The sequence below is a fragment of the Myotis nattereri genome (genome assembly GCF_964212035.1).
Source record: "Myotis nattereri genome assembly, chromosome: 16".
Classification (NCBI taxonomy): Eukaryota; Metazoa; Chordata; class Mammalia; order Chiroptera; family Vespertilionidae; genus Myotis; species Myotis nattereri.
Genome location: NC_138091.1, coordinates 24,599,711 through 24,615,978, shown reverse-complemented (window position 1 = coordinate 24,615,978; position 16,268 = coordinate 24,599,711). Strand labels below are relative to the sequence as shown.

The following is a 16,268-nucleotide window of genomic DNA, read 5'->3' as shown; positions in this document are numbered from 1 at the left end:
TGAAGGAAGTGTACATGTATGCGCCAACATTGTCTGCCAAGCATGCTGTTACCCCAACCTCTCCCCCCATTCTACCCCCAGAAATTAGAGGAGCTGCTCATCAAAACTAAGAAGGAGAAGCCCACCTTCATCCCTTATTTCATCTGTGCCTGCAAGGAACTGCCCGGCAAGTTCCTCCTGGGATACCAGCCCCGGGGTAAACCCAGGTGAGCACTGGTGCTGAGAGGTGCTGCCGCTGGGGTCCACAGACAGGCTAGCAGGGGAGACAAGGCCCTGGAGCAGTCCTCTCTCTGGTTCTGCCGAACTGCCTTTTATCTGTTTAGAATAGAGGCGGAGGTTGGAGGTGGGGTAAGAGGATGATGATTTAGAGGCAAAAGGCAAAGATTCACTAAGAAAAGGCTTTTCTCAACCCTTTGCCTCTGCTCCCCCTCCCAAGGAGTGATGGGAATCTTCAGATGCTCCGGCCACCTGGCTGTCCACGATGGGCCAGCACACTGGTCTCTCCTTTTCACTGCCTGCTTCACCCTAGCCAGGGCTTCTGCACACAGTGGCTTGCTGTTGTGATGCTGTGCTGACTTCTCCCCACACAGGAGGGCTAGGTCAGGACAGCGTCTCTTCTCCCTACCATTGACCTGCTCTGCTTCCTTTCTGTCTGACCAACAGGCTGGCCTTCCTAGGTATTCTTTAATCTGGGACTCTAGTGCTCATACCAGCCTTCTCTACTCCCCCATCCTCCCTTTGGCCCTTAGCCAAGGCCTGTGCATTTCTGCCCTCATCCCTATGCCTGTACGTGATGCACAGCACAGGCAATGTTAGTAAGGGACTCAGCAGCCAGATGACAAGAAGCTCTGGACCCTGCGTTGTCTTGGGCACAACTGAAATACCGTGCTCATTTCTGAGAAGCCTTTTCTGACTTATCATGTTTTCAGAGGTTCACCGCCAGGGATCTTTGGGTTGGAAACTGTCCCATGAGGACAGTTGAGCAAACAGGACCTTTAACCAGGAACAGAGGCAATGTGATAACTTCTTGTGGAAAGGGGTACAGACTCCTTGTGTTGCCGAAGGAACACTTGAGTAGATGATTTAGGAAATAGCTTTCAGTTTAATATAAATGAGAACTTTGTCATACTTAGCATTGTCTGTTGACAGCTGTCCTTTTTTGAGCACACGGCTATTTTAGGTGTTGTGTGATAAGTGCTTTACATGCACTGTCTCGTTTATTCTTCACTCCCACCCTATAGGTTTAAGTGCTGTTATACTCGTTTTACAAATGAAGCTAAGATTTGTATTTAGTAACTTCGGACAGTCATTTAGGTGATGAGTAGCAGAGACAAACTGGAACTAGAACTGGGTATGAATCCAGAACCCATCCTCTTATCCACGCTCAGGTCTGCACAGTGTGGAATAAAGACAGACTAACCACCTTCCAGACGCACTTCCAGATTCCAGTTCATGGGGAATTGTGTTTTGCTCCCCTGGGAGACCTCTTCCAACCCTGACTGCCTGTGGCTTCAGTTTCACCCTCACCTGCAGGGTGCTGCCATCACATGGTGGCCAAGGATGGTGGCCCAGCCCCCGAAGTCCTCCTCTGGCAGCCTGTACTCTGCTCCGCACACCTCCCCTCCCCAAAGTCAGGGTCAGAGACTGGCTCTTTCATCTCTTCTTTCCCCTAGCACCCAGTGTGACTACTTCACATGGTGGAGATCTGTTCTGGCCACGTTCTCACAGCTGGCCCCAAGTGGTATCTGATGCGTATTTCCTTCCAAAATCCCAGAATAGAGTATGTAACGGTGACTCCAGAAGGATTCCGGTACCGGGGCCAAATCTTCCCAACTGTGAATGGACTTTTCAGATGGTTTAAAGATCATTACCAGGATCCTGTACCAGGTGAGGTGTGCTCTCTGACTTCAGGGCTGTGGCTGGGGGGATACCTCAGCTCTGAATCACGATATCACTAACTAGCCTTCTGTGGAAGGGGGTGAGGTACAGGCTGTCATTGCAGCTCTCTTCCTTCTACTCCAACCTCCTAGCACAGTGATGGCGAACCTTTTGAGCTCGGCGTGTCAGCATTTTGAAAAACCCTAACTTAACTCTGGTGCCATGTCACATAATAGAAATTTTTTGATGCCCTAACCAGTTTGGCTCAGTGGATAGAGCGTCAGCCTGCAGACTGAAGGGTCCCAGGTCGATTCTGGTCAAGGGCATGTACCTTGGTTGCGGGCATACCCCCAGGAGGGGGTGTGCAAGAGGCGGCTGATCGATGTTTCTAACTCTCTATCCCTCTCCCTTCCTCTCTGTAAAAAATCAATAAAATATATTTTTTAAAAAAAGAAATTTTTTGATATTTGCAACCATAGTAAAACAAAGACTTATGTTTTTGATATTTATTTTATGTATTTAAATGCCATTTAACAAAGAAAAATCAACCAAAAACATGAGTTCATGTGTCACCTCTGACCCGCGTGTCGTAGGTTCGCCATCACTGCCCTAGCATCGGGAAGTTCCTCCATCTACTTTGCCTGTGTCGCTTCATTGTTCTCAGCGCCTCCTTCAGTTCCCTGAATTATGAAACCAGAAACCTAACTGACTCTGCCTATTTCCTGTAGGAATCACTCCCAGTAGCAGCAGCAGGACCCGGACACCTGCTTCTATCAATGCTACTCCAGCTAACCTCAACCTTGCAGGTAAGGAGCTCCCGCCCAGGACTGTGACTCAGAGGGATAAAGCTAGGACTTTCACCTCTAATGTCCCCTCTTCCACCTCTTTATGCTTACAGATCTGACACGGGCTGTGAATGCCTTGCCCCAGAACATGACCTCACAGATGTTCAGTGCCATTGCTGCTGTGACAGGCCAAGGACAGAACCCTAATGCCACCCCAGCCCAGTGGGCCTCCAGCCAGTATGGCTATGGTGGCAGTGGAGGGGGCAGTAGCGCTTACCACGTACGTGGCTTGGAGGGGAAGCTCTCTGTGGAGGGTGGGGAAAATGAAAGGGAACAGTCATCCTTTACCAACCTGTGTCCATAGACTGGCTGCTGGCAGTGCCCACCTTTATGCACAGATGGGCCTTCTCTACAACAGATGATCCTTTTCCTCAAGCCCGTTTGAGGGGGAAGGGGATAAGAGAAGGTCTGATCTTTCTGCAGAGTCCTTGGGATCTTTGGAACGCTCAAGCCACTAGAATCCTCAACTAGTCAGGACCAGAGGCCCTATTGTGCCTGGTCCCATTCCATTGGCCTCCCTATCTGCTCAGGAGAGGGTCAACTGGAAAGCTTTGCAGAAATTCATGGGAACCCTGAGTACGCCCCAAACCCATCCCCATTTAACTGTTCACTCTTCTCCAGGTGTTCCCAACGCCAGCCCAGCAGCCAGTGGCCACACCACTAATGACCCCCAGCTACTCCTACACAACCCCAAGCCAGCCCATCACCACACCACAGTACCACCAACTACAGGCCAGCACCACCCCACAGTCTGCCCAGGCCCAGCCCCAGCCCTCCTCCAGCTCTCGGCAACGGCAGCAACAGCCAAAGTAAGTATATGGGTGGTGGCATGGAGCAGGTTATTAGTAAGAGCAGTGCTGTCAAGAGGCTAAGGGGCTTAGCATAGGCAGGTGCTCTGGACCTTCTGAGAGCCATGACCCAGGTGATGTTCCCATGAGGACTGCATTCTGGGAGGTAACAGAAGAGGGCAGTGTGGCAGTTGGCCACAGCTACTGACCATAGGTATGAAGTCGATTTCTGCAAGGGTGGATGTTCACCAGTGATTGTGGAGCCTTCTAGTGTTCCAATCTGAAAGGCCCCTTCTTCCCTCTTCCAGGTCCAACAGCCACGCAGCCATCGACTGGGGGAAGATGGCGGAGCAGTGGCTTCAGGAGAAGGAGGCTGAGCGGCGGAAACAGAAGCAGCGGCTGACACCTCGGCCGTCCCCCAGCCCTATGATTGAAAGCACCCCCATGTCTATTGCTGGCGATGCCACCCCGCTCTTGGACGAGATGGATCGGTAGGGGGCCTGCTCCCAGGACTCTGGTTACCTCTGAGGCTGGGAGATGCCTGCCTCCTTCCCTGCCCCTCCTTTTCTGTCCATAAAGTGGCGTGAAGTGACGTTCTCTTTGGTGGTCAGCCTGGGTGGTGACAGAATGGATGGCCTTTCGAACTTGAGCTCAGTGTACGCTAGGCGACAATTCTCCCATTCCCGGCCCTCACCGACCACCTCTCCTGGGACCAGGCTGGGAAGGGAGTGTGGCAGGGAGGAAGAAGAGGAAGATGAGAGTGGAACAGTTTTGTATTCTACTTCCCTACAAGCCATTTTGAGCTTCTGCCCTTACCTGACTCTGGGCTGGGACCGGGCAGCAAGCTCAGCACATGAGTTCCCCCAGCTCTTGTGGGGAGACAGATGCTATTTATTCAGTTTGGGGCAGGAGGAAGAGGACGGGAAGTATTTCTGACCTTCATGCCAACAACTTGGTGGCTATCAAAGCGGGATGGCAGGGTCATAGGGTTGCAGTGCTAACCTGCCCAGCCCCCTCCTGGCCACCCTCCCCCACCTGCTGCCACCACTGCTTCCTGCCTGTCATTTGAATAAACAGTGTTTCTACAGAGCACTTGACAAAGCCTCTCTCTCCCTCTCTGGTTCTTGAGGGGTGGCTTTCAAAGCAGTGTCTGGATCTCTGGGCTTCCGACTCCCTCTTCCAGGCCATCAGAAAGGCAAGTTACTCTGAGAAGCATGTGGCTTCTGCACCAGATTGCCTGATATCACATTCCTGTTCCACTTCCCAGTCCTATGACCTTGAGCACACTCCTGTTATCTCTAAGCCTGCTTGTCTGTAAAGGAGATGGTGATACCTACCTCATCAGAGCATCTGTGAGGACAGAAAGAATGTGTGAAGTGCTTGGCCCAATGCCTGGGACCTCATAAGGCCTCAGTAAATGTTAGCTGCTATTACTTCCACTCACACACAGCCACTGCCAGCCACTGAGCCTACTACAGATGGCCCCCAACTTAATAATGATTCCACTTAAGATTTCTTGACTTTACAGTCGTGCAAAAGCTTTACACTTGCAGTAGAAACTGTACTTCAAATTTTGAGTTTTGCTCTTTTCCCGGGCCAGTGATAGGCAGTAGGATACTCTCCTGATGCTGCATGATGCTGGGCAGCGGCAGCAGTGAGCTGCAGGGTAAACAACAGTGTGTTCATTGTGCTAGATTAAGCATGTCAAACTCGCGGCCCACAGGCCGCATGCCTTGTTTGTGTGGCCCGTGTTAGCCTTTGACTTTGATATGCTTGTGCTAGATGCTTTTCCCAACTGTAGGCTGATGTAAGTATTCTGAGCACGTTTAAAGTAGACTGGGCTAAGTTGTTCAGGTGTGTTAAGTGCATTTTCGCTCTAACGATATTTCCAACTTACAGTGGGTTTATCTGGACATAAACCCATCGTAAGTCGAGGAGCACCTGTGGACTTCTTGGGCACAGTTGAGAAAGGCCACAGGTAAATCTGGGTTTCTCACCCTGAGCCCGTGCACATCTCTTCCCTTTTTGCCAGCTGGGCCTGAATGTCTGGCAGTACTTCTACACCAGTTAAGTGTGTCTGACCCAGGATGGGCCCACGCTGCCTGCTACACACAAACACTGGCCCTGGAAAAGGGAGCTGGGCTGTTGCAGGCCAGTTCCCAGGCCTTGGTCCTTTCCCCAGCCCCACAGCCTCTTTTATTCTGGACGCTGATCTCCCTGTTTCTTCCCAAAGGTTTTGTCTCGTAGCTCTGTGAGTCGGGGCTGGGAAAGTGAGGCTTTCCTACTCCTTTTCCTCTGCTTGAGGCTCAGCAAAGAAGTAAAAAAAAAAGCCACTGCTCCCCAAACTTGGTGAGCTCCCTTCCTTGCCTTTTTTTCTTTTTTTTTTTAATGAGAGAGGGAGAGGGAAAAAGGGAGAAACATCAATCAGCCGCCTCCTGCACTACCCCACTGGGGATGAGCCTGCAACCTGGCATGTGCCCTGACGGGGAATTGAACTGGTGATCTCTCAGGGCATGGAATGACACTCAACCAACTGAACCACACTGGCCAAGGCCCTTCCTTGCTTTTTCTTCATTTAAGATCTCTGGCTTTTGGCAAGAGTTGCGGGGAGAAGGTGAGGGGTTGGCTTTTAGTAGGGAACTCAGTTCAGTTCCCTTTAGCACAAAAGGTCTAGAAGGGCCTTGTAGGAGCAGGTCCACAGAACTGGTAAAATCATGTTCCCTTTGGTGCTACCAGCACCTTCTCCAGGGCCACTTAAAAGAGGGGAAGGGCAGGCGCAGTGGCAGAGGTTAAAAGGTTCAGTTTATTAGGGGTATCGTTACAGGTAATCCCGCCTGTCCCAGAGTGGACTTAACACAGACCAGCCTCCCTGTAGATGGGAAGCCTTCCCTCCTCACCCAGATGTGCTCTTCTGCCCTGGGCCTAGGATGTTACAGAGAAACAGGCTGTTACAGTGCCCCTCCCTGCCCTCCCACCTACCTTCCCATGGACTTCCTCTTGGCAGATGGACTGCCCTTTAGAAACCCCCGCAGGCCCCTACCCCCTTTGCTCCAGCTATGCCCAGAGCCCACCCCCGCCCCCCAGCAGCAGCCAAGTTAGAGGGAGAGAAGAGCAGCAGGGGGTTTGCGACAGGCTGGATGGCATTTATTCTTCACCTGGTCGCCCGGCCTCAACTGAGATTGGGGCTGGATACTGGGGGGGATTTCCTCTTGTTCATTTTCTTGATTGGAGCAGGTTTTGCCCCAAGTTTCTTGGCCTGGACCGTGTTCTTATCTCTCTTTCTGGGCGATGACTCTACAATATCCTCGCTGGAGGGCTCCTGCCTGGGGTCATTGTAACTGTCCTCACTCTCCAGGTCTTCCCGGCTCTCTGGGCTGGATTCTGACAGCCTGACCAGCTCCCTTGGGCTTAATGATCTGCTCAAGTCTGGAGGTGAAGGTTCTGATTTAACTGGGCTTTTCTTTTTAGTCAACTTGCCCTTCTTGACTTTTTTCTTCATCTTTGCCTTCTCATCTGTATCCTCCTCATCTTTCTCTTTTTCCTTTTTCTTCTTGACCTTCTTGATAACCCTGCTGCCCTGGGACTTCCCTGTGGGACTCTCAGAGCGCCAGATGGTAATGGGAGCGGCCGAGTCTGATGTGCCCATGATCGTGCCCATTCCTATGCCTTTGTCCTTGGGTGTGGTGGCGGTGGGCCCCACCTCGGTCGGGATGGGAGGCTTGCTTTCTTCCTCCTCTTCCTCTTCTTCATTTAGGTCATCTCTAAATTCGTGGTGGAGGGGATGGTGGATCACTGCCACAGAGACAGGCCTGAAGCTTTTGCACCTGGGAGGGAGGGTGGGTAAGAGAAAGTTGACAAAAAGTGAGGGCCAATGCCCTACAGTGCCCCCATCAGCCTGCCAGCACTCACCAGCCATACCAGAACCGCTCCACATACTCTTCCTCGGGGATGAGCTCAAAGCAAGGGGTCTGGACGATGTCGAAACAGGTTGGGCCCACATCTCGGGAACAGGTTGGGCCTACATCTTGGGAGATGCTGCTATTTGTCTTGTCTGAGCAGTCCTTCACCCTGCCACAAGGAACTCAGCCTGGCTCCCACACCTCCAGGACTCCCCAGGGGCCCAGAGCCAGGAGCCTGAAGGACAGTGGGCTTTCCGAGTAGTAACTGCAGCTCAGCCCAGGCTGCCAAAAGACCTCATCCCCATTGCTCTTGGAGAAGAGTCAGGTTTACAAAGCTGGGGTTGGGCTGGCAGTGCCTGGTCAAAGCTAAAGGAGGGGACCGCAGTGAAAGTTTGGACCTGGCTCTTCCCAGGAGTCTCCTGGGCTGTGGATCGTCCGAGGAGGAGGGTCCTTACCTAGAGTCACAGTCACAGTGGCTGAGAGAGTGCAGGTGCAGGTTGTAGTGACCACAGTCAGAGGTGAAGGGGTGGATGATATGCCCAGTGCACTTCTTGTGATTCCAGCAGCACCTGTCAGTGTCCTTGAACTCGCCTAAGGGGTCGGAGTCTGGGTCATACAGGGGTAATGGTAGCAGCACATCTTTGGGTCTCTCCTTCCACAGCTCAGTCTATATGCTTCACCAAATTCACCTGCCCCCAACCACCCCCACCCCCCCACACACACACACACACCCACAGGCAGCTGCTTCTACTTCATAGTAGTCATTCAGTCCAGTAGTAACTCCAGGTCTCACCAGTGGCTTTCCCCAACCCACTGCATGGATCTGTCTGCCCCCTGCACGCTCCCAGGAAAATGTCTCACCAAGGCCCTCACCCAAGCCCTCTTGCCGTCCTGTGACACCTGCCTCTTCCCCTCCCCTGCCTTCCATGGAGCCTGCCTTCCTGGAGCCCTCCCTCCACTGGCTCCTGCTGACCTCGTGCAGCTGCTGCACAGTGTCCGCTACCTCGCTCCACAGGGTGCCTCGTAGGGGACAGCCTTCTTGCCGTGGCAGACTGAGGAGTGCCAATTCAGAGTCCCCAGTGATTAGAGCCAGCAACACAGCATCCCCAGCTCCTATGCCTGCCCTGCACAGGCCCAGGAGGCCTTCATCCTACCCCTCGAAGCCTCTCACGCCATTCCGGCCCCAAGGACCACCACAGTATGGTGGCTCATGCCTGGACGGGAGCTAAGGCCTATCCTACCACATGCCATGCCCCTTTGCTTCTCCTGACTCTGGGCCTGCCTTTTTCCTCCTCTCTCCCCCAGGCTCCTTCTCTCTCCAGGCACCCTTCTCACATCTCCCCTTTCCCATGCTCACCCTGGATTCTTTCCCTGCTCTTTAACCATCAAATTCCCACTCCCCCTCCATTCTCTCCCCAGTCCTTGGAACCACAGACTTGAACAACCCACTCCCAACCTGAGTCCCTTATAGGCAGCACACATACCATGTCCACTTTGCCAGGGAACAGGGGAGATGCTGCTGGGGTAAGAATTGGGATTAAGGGGAAGTCCTGGAGAAAGGTTCCCACCTCTTTTACTCAATGGAATGCAAGCCCTGGACACACACTGGAGTCTCCCAGCCTCTACCCGCACGGCCTCATCTCCGACCCTGCCTAGGACTCCAGTCTACCAATGGGTCTCCCCTCTGGCCACTCTCCAAAAGGTAAGCCCATGAAATGCCTCCACGTGCCCAGGACCTCACACATCAAGGCAGAGAGGACAAACACCTTCCTGCAGGTCTCCCCTGGACTCTGACTCCACCCACCTTGGGAGGGAGAAGTGGATGAACACCAGTGACTTCCGTAGCAGTCTGGCATGGGGTGCCATGGCTGGCTAACTCCCCACCAAACAGGCCAGGAGGATTGCACCTTTATCCAGCCCCTACAAGGTGTGGAACTGGGAGGATTTCATAAACCCCCGGCTGGGACTGTGTTAGTCCAAGTGGCCTTAAATACTTGAGAGATGAGTAGACGGCAGCGTGGTCTGAGCCTTGCCCCACATTCCTCCCTTCCCTTGACCAGGCTGCGAGGGTCCCAGGTCCCCCATATACGCTTGACCCATTTGGTGGCCTCCCTGTCTGCTTCCTCTCCTCATGTCCTTTCTTCATAAGGACGTGAGCAGGACTTTGGAGTAGGGCCACACCCTCAGCTTGCTTCAGCACTGCTGGGCTGGGGCAAAGGGCAGCACAGTGGCCAGTGTCCTTGAAGTCAGAGTCCAAGTGTTGGCTCTGTCACAAGGTCAGTTACTAAGGACCAGTCACTTTGCTTTTCTAAGTCTTCATTTTTCTGCCCACAAATGGGGATGATGGCACCCTGGCCATGGTAGCTCAGTTGGTTAGAGCATCATCCTGATATACCAAGATTTGCACAAGGTTTCAGGTTCAATCCCATCAGCAGCCAATGAGTATATAAGTGGAACAACAAATCAATGTTTCTCCTTCCCTCCCTCTCTAAAATCAATAAATTAATTTTTAAAATAGGGATGGTGGTAACCTATTATACAGGGTTGTTGTGAGGGCTCAGTTCAAAGATATTTGTGCACCATAAAGTGTTGTACAAAGGGGTGATTGTGGTCTCCAGAAAGGGGCCCTCTCTGGCATGAGTAGGGGGAGTGGTGGGGGTGGGGCTGCCGGGTAACCCCTTCAGAAACACACTTCCCTCCCTTCTGCCGACCACCAGGGGTCAGCTTTCCCAAGTTAGGGGTGGTGGGGCCTTTGGAGCCAGAGGTTCCCCTGGACCCACCTTCGGAGGAGAATATGGATGCATCAGTGCTCGACGCCACACCAGCCAGCAGATGTCCTCGTTCCCAGCTGGGTAGCCTGTTTACATCTGAGAGAGAACAGAGTGGCCACAGACAGCATCCCCTCCCCACGCCATTCATTCCTCAAACATGTTCTGAGATGCCACAGGCGTCCGGCACCAGCTGCATCCAAGATGCAGATTTACAGAAACAGACCCTGCTTGCAAGGGGCTGGGAGAGGGTTTGAGAAGAGAAACAGGGGCGGTATATGGAACAGTTCCTGACTGTGGTGTGATGCAGACACTGACAGTGAGGGACATGGTGGGAAGGAGGACTGTGGAAGCAGAGAACAAGGGCACTTACTGAGACAGTGAAGGTGTAGGGCAAGCATGTCAAACTCATGTGGCCCGCGGGCTTCGAGTTTGACATGCTTGGTGTAGGGTGAGATTAGGAAAATCTTCTTGAAAGAAGCTTAACAGGAACTGAATCTGGAGAAACAATAGGACTGAGCCAATCTAGACAAGGAAGGCGTTTCAGGAATTGTCATGGGGTGGGTGGAGCTGGGTCAGAAGTTGTCCACCAGTAGAACTCCAACTGGGACAGCAGCTGCATCAACAACCACAGGGCAGAGCCTGCACTTCCCTACTTCCCACAGTTAGCTTGTCCTTTGGGGCATCAGGAGCTGAGTTCTGCTGAAGAAAGGAAGCTGAGCCCAGCCAGTGTGGCTCAGTAGTTGAGCATCAACCTATGAACCAGGAGGTCACAGTTCTATTCCTGGTCAGGGCATATGTCCAGGTTGTGGGTTTGACCCCCAGGGTGGGGGCATGCAGGAGACAGCCAATCAATGATTCTCTCTCTTCATTGCTGTTTCTTTCTCACTCTCACTCTCCCTTCCTCTCTGAAATCAATAAAAAATATCCTTTTAGAAAAGGAAGCTGATTTGTTGGGGGCTTCAACTGGGCCTTCAGTGGCACTTGGTCATCTTTTTACAGTTCCCTGGTCAGCTCCTTCTGCTTTCCACAGCACTTCCCTGAAACTCCTTTCCTGCTGCTGTTCCTCCCAGCAGATCATTTCACCAGCCTTATCTGTGGCTGCTCCCACTCTCATCAACTCTCCCCCAACCTGGGGAAGCTCCCCTTCTTCCTCCTGCCCAAAGCGCCTGAACTCTAGGTCCCAGCCAGAATTTTGATCTTCTCCTTATTTAATGGTTTGTTTCCCCCCTCTAGGCTCTGAACAACTTTAAACAAAGCACCCTCTGAACCCTGTTTCTCCCTCTAGCACTACATATCCCACTCCTCTTCCTTTCCAATCCAAGTTTATTTACTCATTTAACAGACATACTGGATAGCTTCACTGGACACTAGAGGAGGCACAGACCCTACCTTCAGCGAGCTCAGAATCTTCACCTCTGTCTCTGTTCCAGCCACCTACACATGGCAGCCACCTGGCCTCTCTATCACATTACCCAGGCAAAGGCTATCAACAACTTCCCAATAGCCAAGCCCAGTGGCCTTCTTTTCGTCTTATCTCACTTGACCCTGTTAACCAATGAATCTCTTCCTTCTGCGTGCTCTATTCCAGCGATGGCGAACCTTTTGAGCTCGGCGTGTCAGCATTTTGAAAAACCCTAACTTAACTCTGGTGCCGTGTCACATATAGAAATTTTTTGATCTTTGCAACCATAGTAAAACAAAGACTTATATTTTTTATATTTATTTTATATATTTAAATGCCATTTAACAAAGAAAAATCAACCAAAAAAATGAGTTCGCGTGTCATAGGTTCGCCATCACTGCTCTATTCCTTCAGCTTCCATGCAGACCTCTCTCATTCCTCTCTTTTTTCTCTGACAAACTCATTAGTTCTTCCCTAACTCCTCTGCTGTACCCCTTCAGTTGATGATCACCAGGTTTCTGTTTTACTCTACTTCTCAGAGTGCTTGTCTTGGATAATGTCATCCAGCTCGATGGTTTCAGCATCCATAATTCTGGATGTGTCTCCAATCCAGACTGCTTTGCTGAGCAGGTAGCCAATATCTTCTTGGATGTTCCCAAACATCTTAGACCAACATGTCCCACATGAACCTACCATCTTCTCCTAAACTCCATGAACCACCCCCTCTTGTATCTTCCATTTCAGAGAGCAATAGACACCACAGCTAGAAATCTAGGAGTCACCCTTTCCCTCACTTCTATACCAACTTGATGACCAAGTCTTGTCATGCCTATCTGCTCCCACATCTACCTCTGTCTTGATTCACACCCTCATTATCTCTCACCAAGACAACTGCAGTAACCTCCTGCCCGGCCTCCCCACCTCCTGTCTCACTACCCTCATCCAGTCCTCACAATGCAGCCAAAGTGAGTTTTCTAGGTGCCAACTGGTCTGCCATGTTCCTCTTCTTTAATAGCATTCTACTGCCTTCAAGATGATGTCCTTATCATGTCCCCACCCCAGGACCATGGCCCTGGTTCCTTTCTCAACTATCAGCTCCTCCCATCATCCATCCCCTTCTCCATTCCTTCTCTCCTGCCTCCCACTACCCAGAAATACCTGCTCATTTTGGAAACAATGCTATCAAAGTAGAATTGGTCACACATATCTTACTTCCCTTTACCCTGCAAGGGTACCTCATGCATATATGGCAACTTGAGAACAAGAGCCGTATTTCATCTGTTTCTGCTTCTATAGGTCCTGGGACATAGAAAGTACTCAGTAAGCCCTAGCTGGGTAGCTCAGTTGATTAGAGAGCATTGTCCTGATATGCCAAAATTGCGGGTTCAATCCCTGGTCAGGGCACATACAAGAGTCAACCAATGAATGCATAAATAAGTGGAACAACAAATCAGTGTTTTTCCTATCAATATTTATCTCTTGCTCCCTCCCTCTTTCTCTAAAATAAAATCAATAAGCATATTCTTGAGGATTTAGAGAAAAAGAAAATACTCAGTAAATATTGGTTGATTGAAAAAATACATGAGCCCAGCTCATTGGGTGAGCTTGAACCTATGAACCAAAAGGTCATTCCCCTTCAGAGCACATGTATGGGTTGAGAACTCAGTCCCCAGTAGGGGGTGTGCAGGAGGCAGCTATTCAATTATTCTCTCTCATTATCATGTTTCTATCTCTCCCTCTCCCTTCCTCTGAAATAAAAAAAAATTTTAATTACTATTGTATTCAATGTTTTTTTTTAAAAAAAGGTCTACATGCAGGTTCCACTAACTTCGTCTAAGCCAGTAGTTCTCAACCTTAGCTGCACATTAGAATCACCTGGGAATCTTTTTAAAATCCTGATTTCTGGGCCTCATCTTCTGGAAATTCTGTTTCTTTGTTATGGGGTGGGGCCACAACATTAGAAACAAACAGAATTTCCGGAGGATGAGGCCCAGAAATTAGGATTTTAAAAAGATTCCCAGGTGATTCTAATGTGCAGCCAGGGTTGAGAACCACTGCTCTAAGCCCTGACAATCATAAGTGTTTGCCAAGGGGTGGGATTTAGTAACTCTCCTCAAATCTGAGGAAGGCAATCTGCTCTCTCGTTCCACAGGCAGAACGAGGGAGCTCCCGCAGCGGAAGCGACTGAGGTTAGACATGGGGTTGGGAGGGGGGGCTTCATAATGAATGAGGAGGGTAATGGCTTAAAAGAAATTGGGAGGTGTGTGGCCTCTTTCTCACTAGACATTAATCAGGGCGCAGGGACTAACTCAAAACTCACAGGTGATGCTCATTTGTACAAAATCCTCCCAGTCCTGCGGGCGAGGAGCTCCCCCCGCCCTGGCAGCACAGGCGGTGGGATTCCAGGTTGGACACTGGAGCAGATGAATGAGGAAGGTAGGGAGGGAAGGCGAGAGGGAGAAAGAAAGGGGGGGGGGGGGAATAAAAAGGAAGGGAAGGAGGAAAAGGAGGGAGCAAGGGACGCACAGTGTGCACGCGTCTCCTAGGAAAGCCCCCGGCCCCGCCCACGTCTGTAGGCGATTGTGACGTCACGCTCGGAGCCACCAGATTCCTTGCCCTCAGAGTCAACAGAACCGTCCGCCCAAGCCCCGGCGACAGGGTCGACGCTGGACCATGGGCTCCAGCCAGGCCCCGCACTAATTGGGCTACTGCCCAGGCCCTGGGCTGCTGCACAGCGAAGGCTCCTGGCCCTACTAACAGGAGTTACAGCTCCCGATCCAGCCGGACCCGGAGGTCATTCCCAGGCCCTCGGGACTCCAGTCCTCCATCATTGGTCCGCGGCTCGCCGTGAGCCCGCCCCCAGGCTCTAGCCCCGCCCCAGCCTGCCCTTAGCCCCGCCTCCTTTGTCAGGCTCACTAGGGCCTCGGGCCAGCCCTCCCCTGATCCGCTGCCCCGCCCTCGCCTTACCACTGCTGCTATCATCCCAGGTGCTGGCATTGTCCTCAGCCTCTTTCTCAGTCCACCTTTCAACGGTCATTGTCGTCCTCACCCACATCGCTCTCGGCCCAGTTCTTCCTCTCTACCAGACTCTGAACCTCAGCTGGGCCGAGGCAACCGTAAACCCCAATGTCAGCTTCGCCCCCTTGGAGCCCTCAGCTCTGCCTCATGCTGGTCCCACCCCTCCACCCACCTTCCCAGCCCCGTTCTAAGCTGCGATGTCTTCTCAGCCCAAGACTAAGCTTCAGCCACGCTCTTCATCCGGGGCACCCCAGCGCCTGCAGGGCTCTTCCCCCTTTGTTCCACTTTAACCTTAGTACCTCACCTTTAATCTCAGGCCCAAACCTTAGCTAGGCCGCTCAGGCCCATCCTAGTTCCTTTCTAGATCTACCCCCAGCTCTTAGCTCTTTCCTGCCCCCACCCAGACTTTAGCCCCGCCCCTAGCCCCGCCCCCTCCATTCTCTCGACTTAACTCTTCGCACCGCTCCTGGCCCCACCCAGTCCCTTCCGAACCTCGCCGCGGCCCTTAGCCCCGCCCCCAACCTGCACGTGACCCTCTCCCCGCGGCCTGGGGAGGGACGGCTTCCCACCTCACCCCTCATCCCGGCTCTCCTGGGGTTCCTCCAGGCCTGGCGGGAGGCCAGGGTCACTCGCTCTCTCTCTGCCAGCAGAGTCCTCGGATGAGGACTGGATGTCCGATCCCAGCCCCAAGGGGGCTCCCACCGCCAGAGCTTCTTACCAGTATTCCCTTCCGGCCCCCATGAGGCACCCCCCCCCCAACCCAGAGAAATACTGCCCAATAAAGATCTTAACAAAAGGCAGGGTCTTGGTCAATTTCCCCCCCAAATTATCATAATAGATAAGGGTTTTGAGCTCTTCCTATGTGTTGGTGCTTTATCTTATTTCAGTCACACAACCTTATGTGTCTCCATAGGCTTGCCCAGTGCTGGGAGCAGGATCCACTGTATTCATTGTAACCTACACACATCCCTCCACCATACACCCCTCCCACCCTTAAGGATAGCATGCACATGGCGCATGCTTGTATCACACATTTAGCACACAGAACAAAATCTCACCACACACAGACTCATACAATATGCACACACCTCTCACAGAGGCTACCCAGAATACAGAACCATACCCCTGCTCCCCACATTTTACTCAGCACAAACACTCCACAACAGTATTGTGGTGCAGACTTCTCACACACACACACACACACACACTGAGTTACAAGCTCTGTGCAAGGAAAGGGTTGATGAGTGCAGTCCTATGAGGGCGCAAAGGTAAACAAGACAATTCCAGGAGAATGTGAAAGAATGTCAGAGCCCTACAACCGGCATTCCACACATCACGCCCCTCAATTTTTCTTGGCATCAGGCTCCAAAGCGAGGTTATGCCTCAAAGGATGGAAAGGAATGGATGGTATTTAAACTTTGTTTTCTCCAGAGAAACCAAGGGCCCCTCCTGCTGCTGCTCTCCATGATGCCAACCTTCACTTTCCTCCAGACCCAGCAACATGACTGGGTCGGACCCCCGCCCAGAACCTCCAGTTCTAGGGACAGACGGGGATGGGGAAATCAGGGCAAAAGAGGGGTGTGCAAAAAAAGTCAACCCTCCCAGAACAGAGCTGGGGAAGAATGAACGCAGGCATAGAACGGACAGAGCACTTGCTGACTGGGTCA

At 52.0% G+C, this 16,268-nt stretch overlaps 2 protein-coding genes across 3 annotated transcripts in view; one reads left to right on the top strand and one right to left on the bottom strand.

Annotated features, from left to right (window-relative positions):
* Positions 1 to 4,103, top strand: part of SUPT6H (SPT6 homolog, histone chaperone and transcription elongation factor) — a 34,022-nt gene extending 29,919 nt beyond the window's left edge. Inside the window, exons 32-37 of the mRNA XM_081109576.1 lie at positions 82 to 206; positions 1,775 to 1,887; positions 2,607 to 2,684; positions 2,777 to 2,943; positions 3,345 to 3,532; positions 3,820 to 4,103. Coding sequence (XP_080965702.1) covers positions 82 to 206; positions 1,775 to 1,887; positions 2,607 to 2,684; positions 2,777 to 2,943; positions 3,345 to 3,532; positions 3,820 to 4,006 — 858 coding nt within the window. The 3' untranslated portion in view covers positions 4,007 to 4,103. The remainder of the gene's footprint in view (positions 1 to 81; positions 207 to 1,774; positions 1,888 to 2,606; positions 2,685 to 2,776; positions 2,944 to 3,344; positions 3,533 to 3,819) is intronic.
* Positions 4,104 to 6,292: 2,189 nt separating this feature from the next.
* PROCA1 (protein interacting with cyclin A1) lies at positions 6,293 to 15,034 on the bottom strand. Of its 2 annotated transcripts, XM_081109570.1 has the most exons (5): positions 14,551 to 15,034; positions 10,191 to 10,277; positions 7,866 to 8,001; positions 7,421 to 7,579; positions 6,293 to 7,335 (listed from the first exon to the last, which is right to left on the bottom strand). In XM_081109570.1, exons 1-5 carry the CDS (start codon positions 14,636 to 14,638, stop codon positions 6,681 to 6,683), a joined length of 1,125 nt encoding a protein of 374 aa, XP_080965696.1. In that variant the 5' UTR covers positions 14,639 to 15,034; the 3' UTR covers positions 6,293 to 6,680. The 2 variants fall into 2 exon arrangements, with proteins under 2 accessions (XP_080965696.1, XP_080965697.1); XM_081109571.1 differs by lacking the exon at positions 7,421 to 7,579 and having other exon boundaries at positions 6,299 to 7,335; positions 14,551 to 15,033.
* Positions 15,035 to 16,268: the final 1,234 nt, after the last annotated feature.

Bases quoted from the DNA above. Each gene is read 5' to 3' on its own strand.
- PROCA1 (XM_081109570.1), bottom strand. From the start codon at position 14,638: ATGTGGGTGAGGACGACAATGACCGTTGAAAGGTGGACTGAGAAAGAG. The intron at 8,002-10,190 runs GTGGGTCCAGGG...CCGACCCCTTAG, and splicing joins ATCCATATTCTCCTCCGAAG to GCGAGTTCAAGGACACTGAC. The intron at 7,580-7,865 runs GTAAGGACCCTC...TCCTTGTGGCAG, and splicing joins CACTGTGACTGTGACTCTAG to GGTGAAGGACTGCTCAGACA.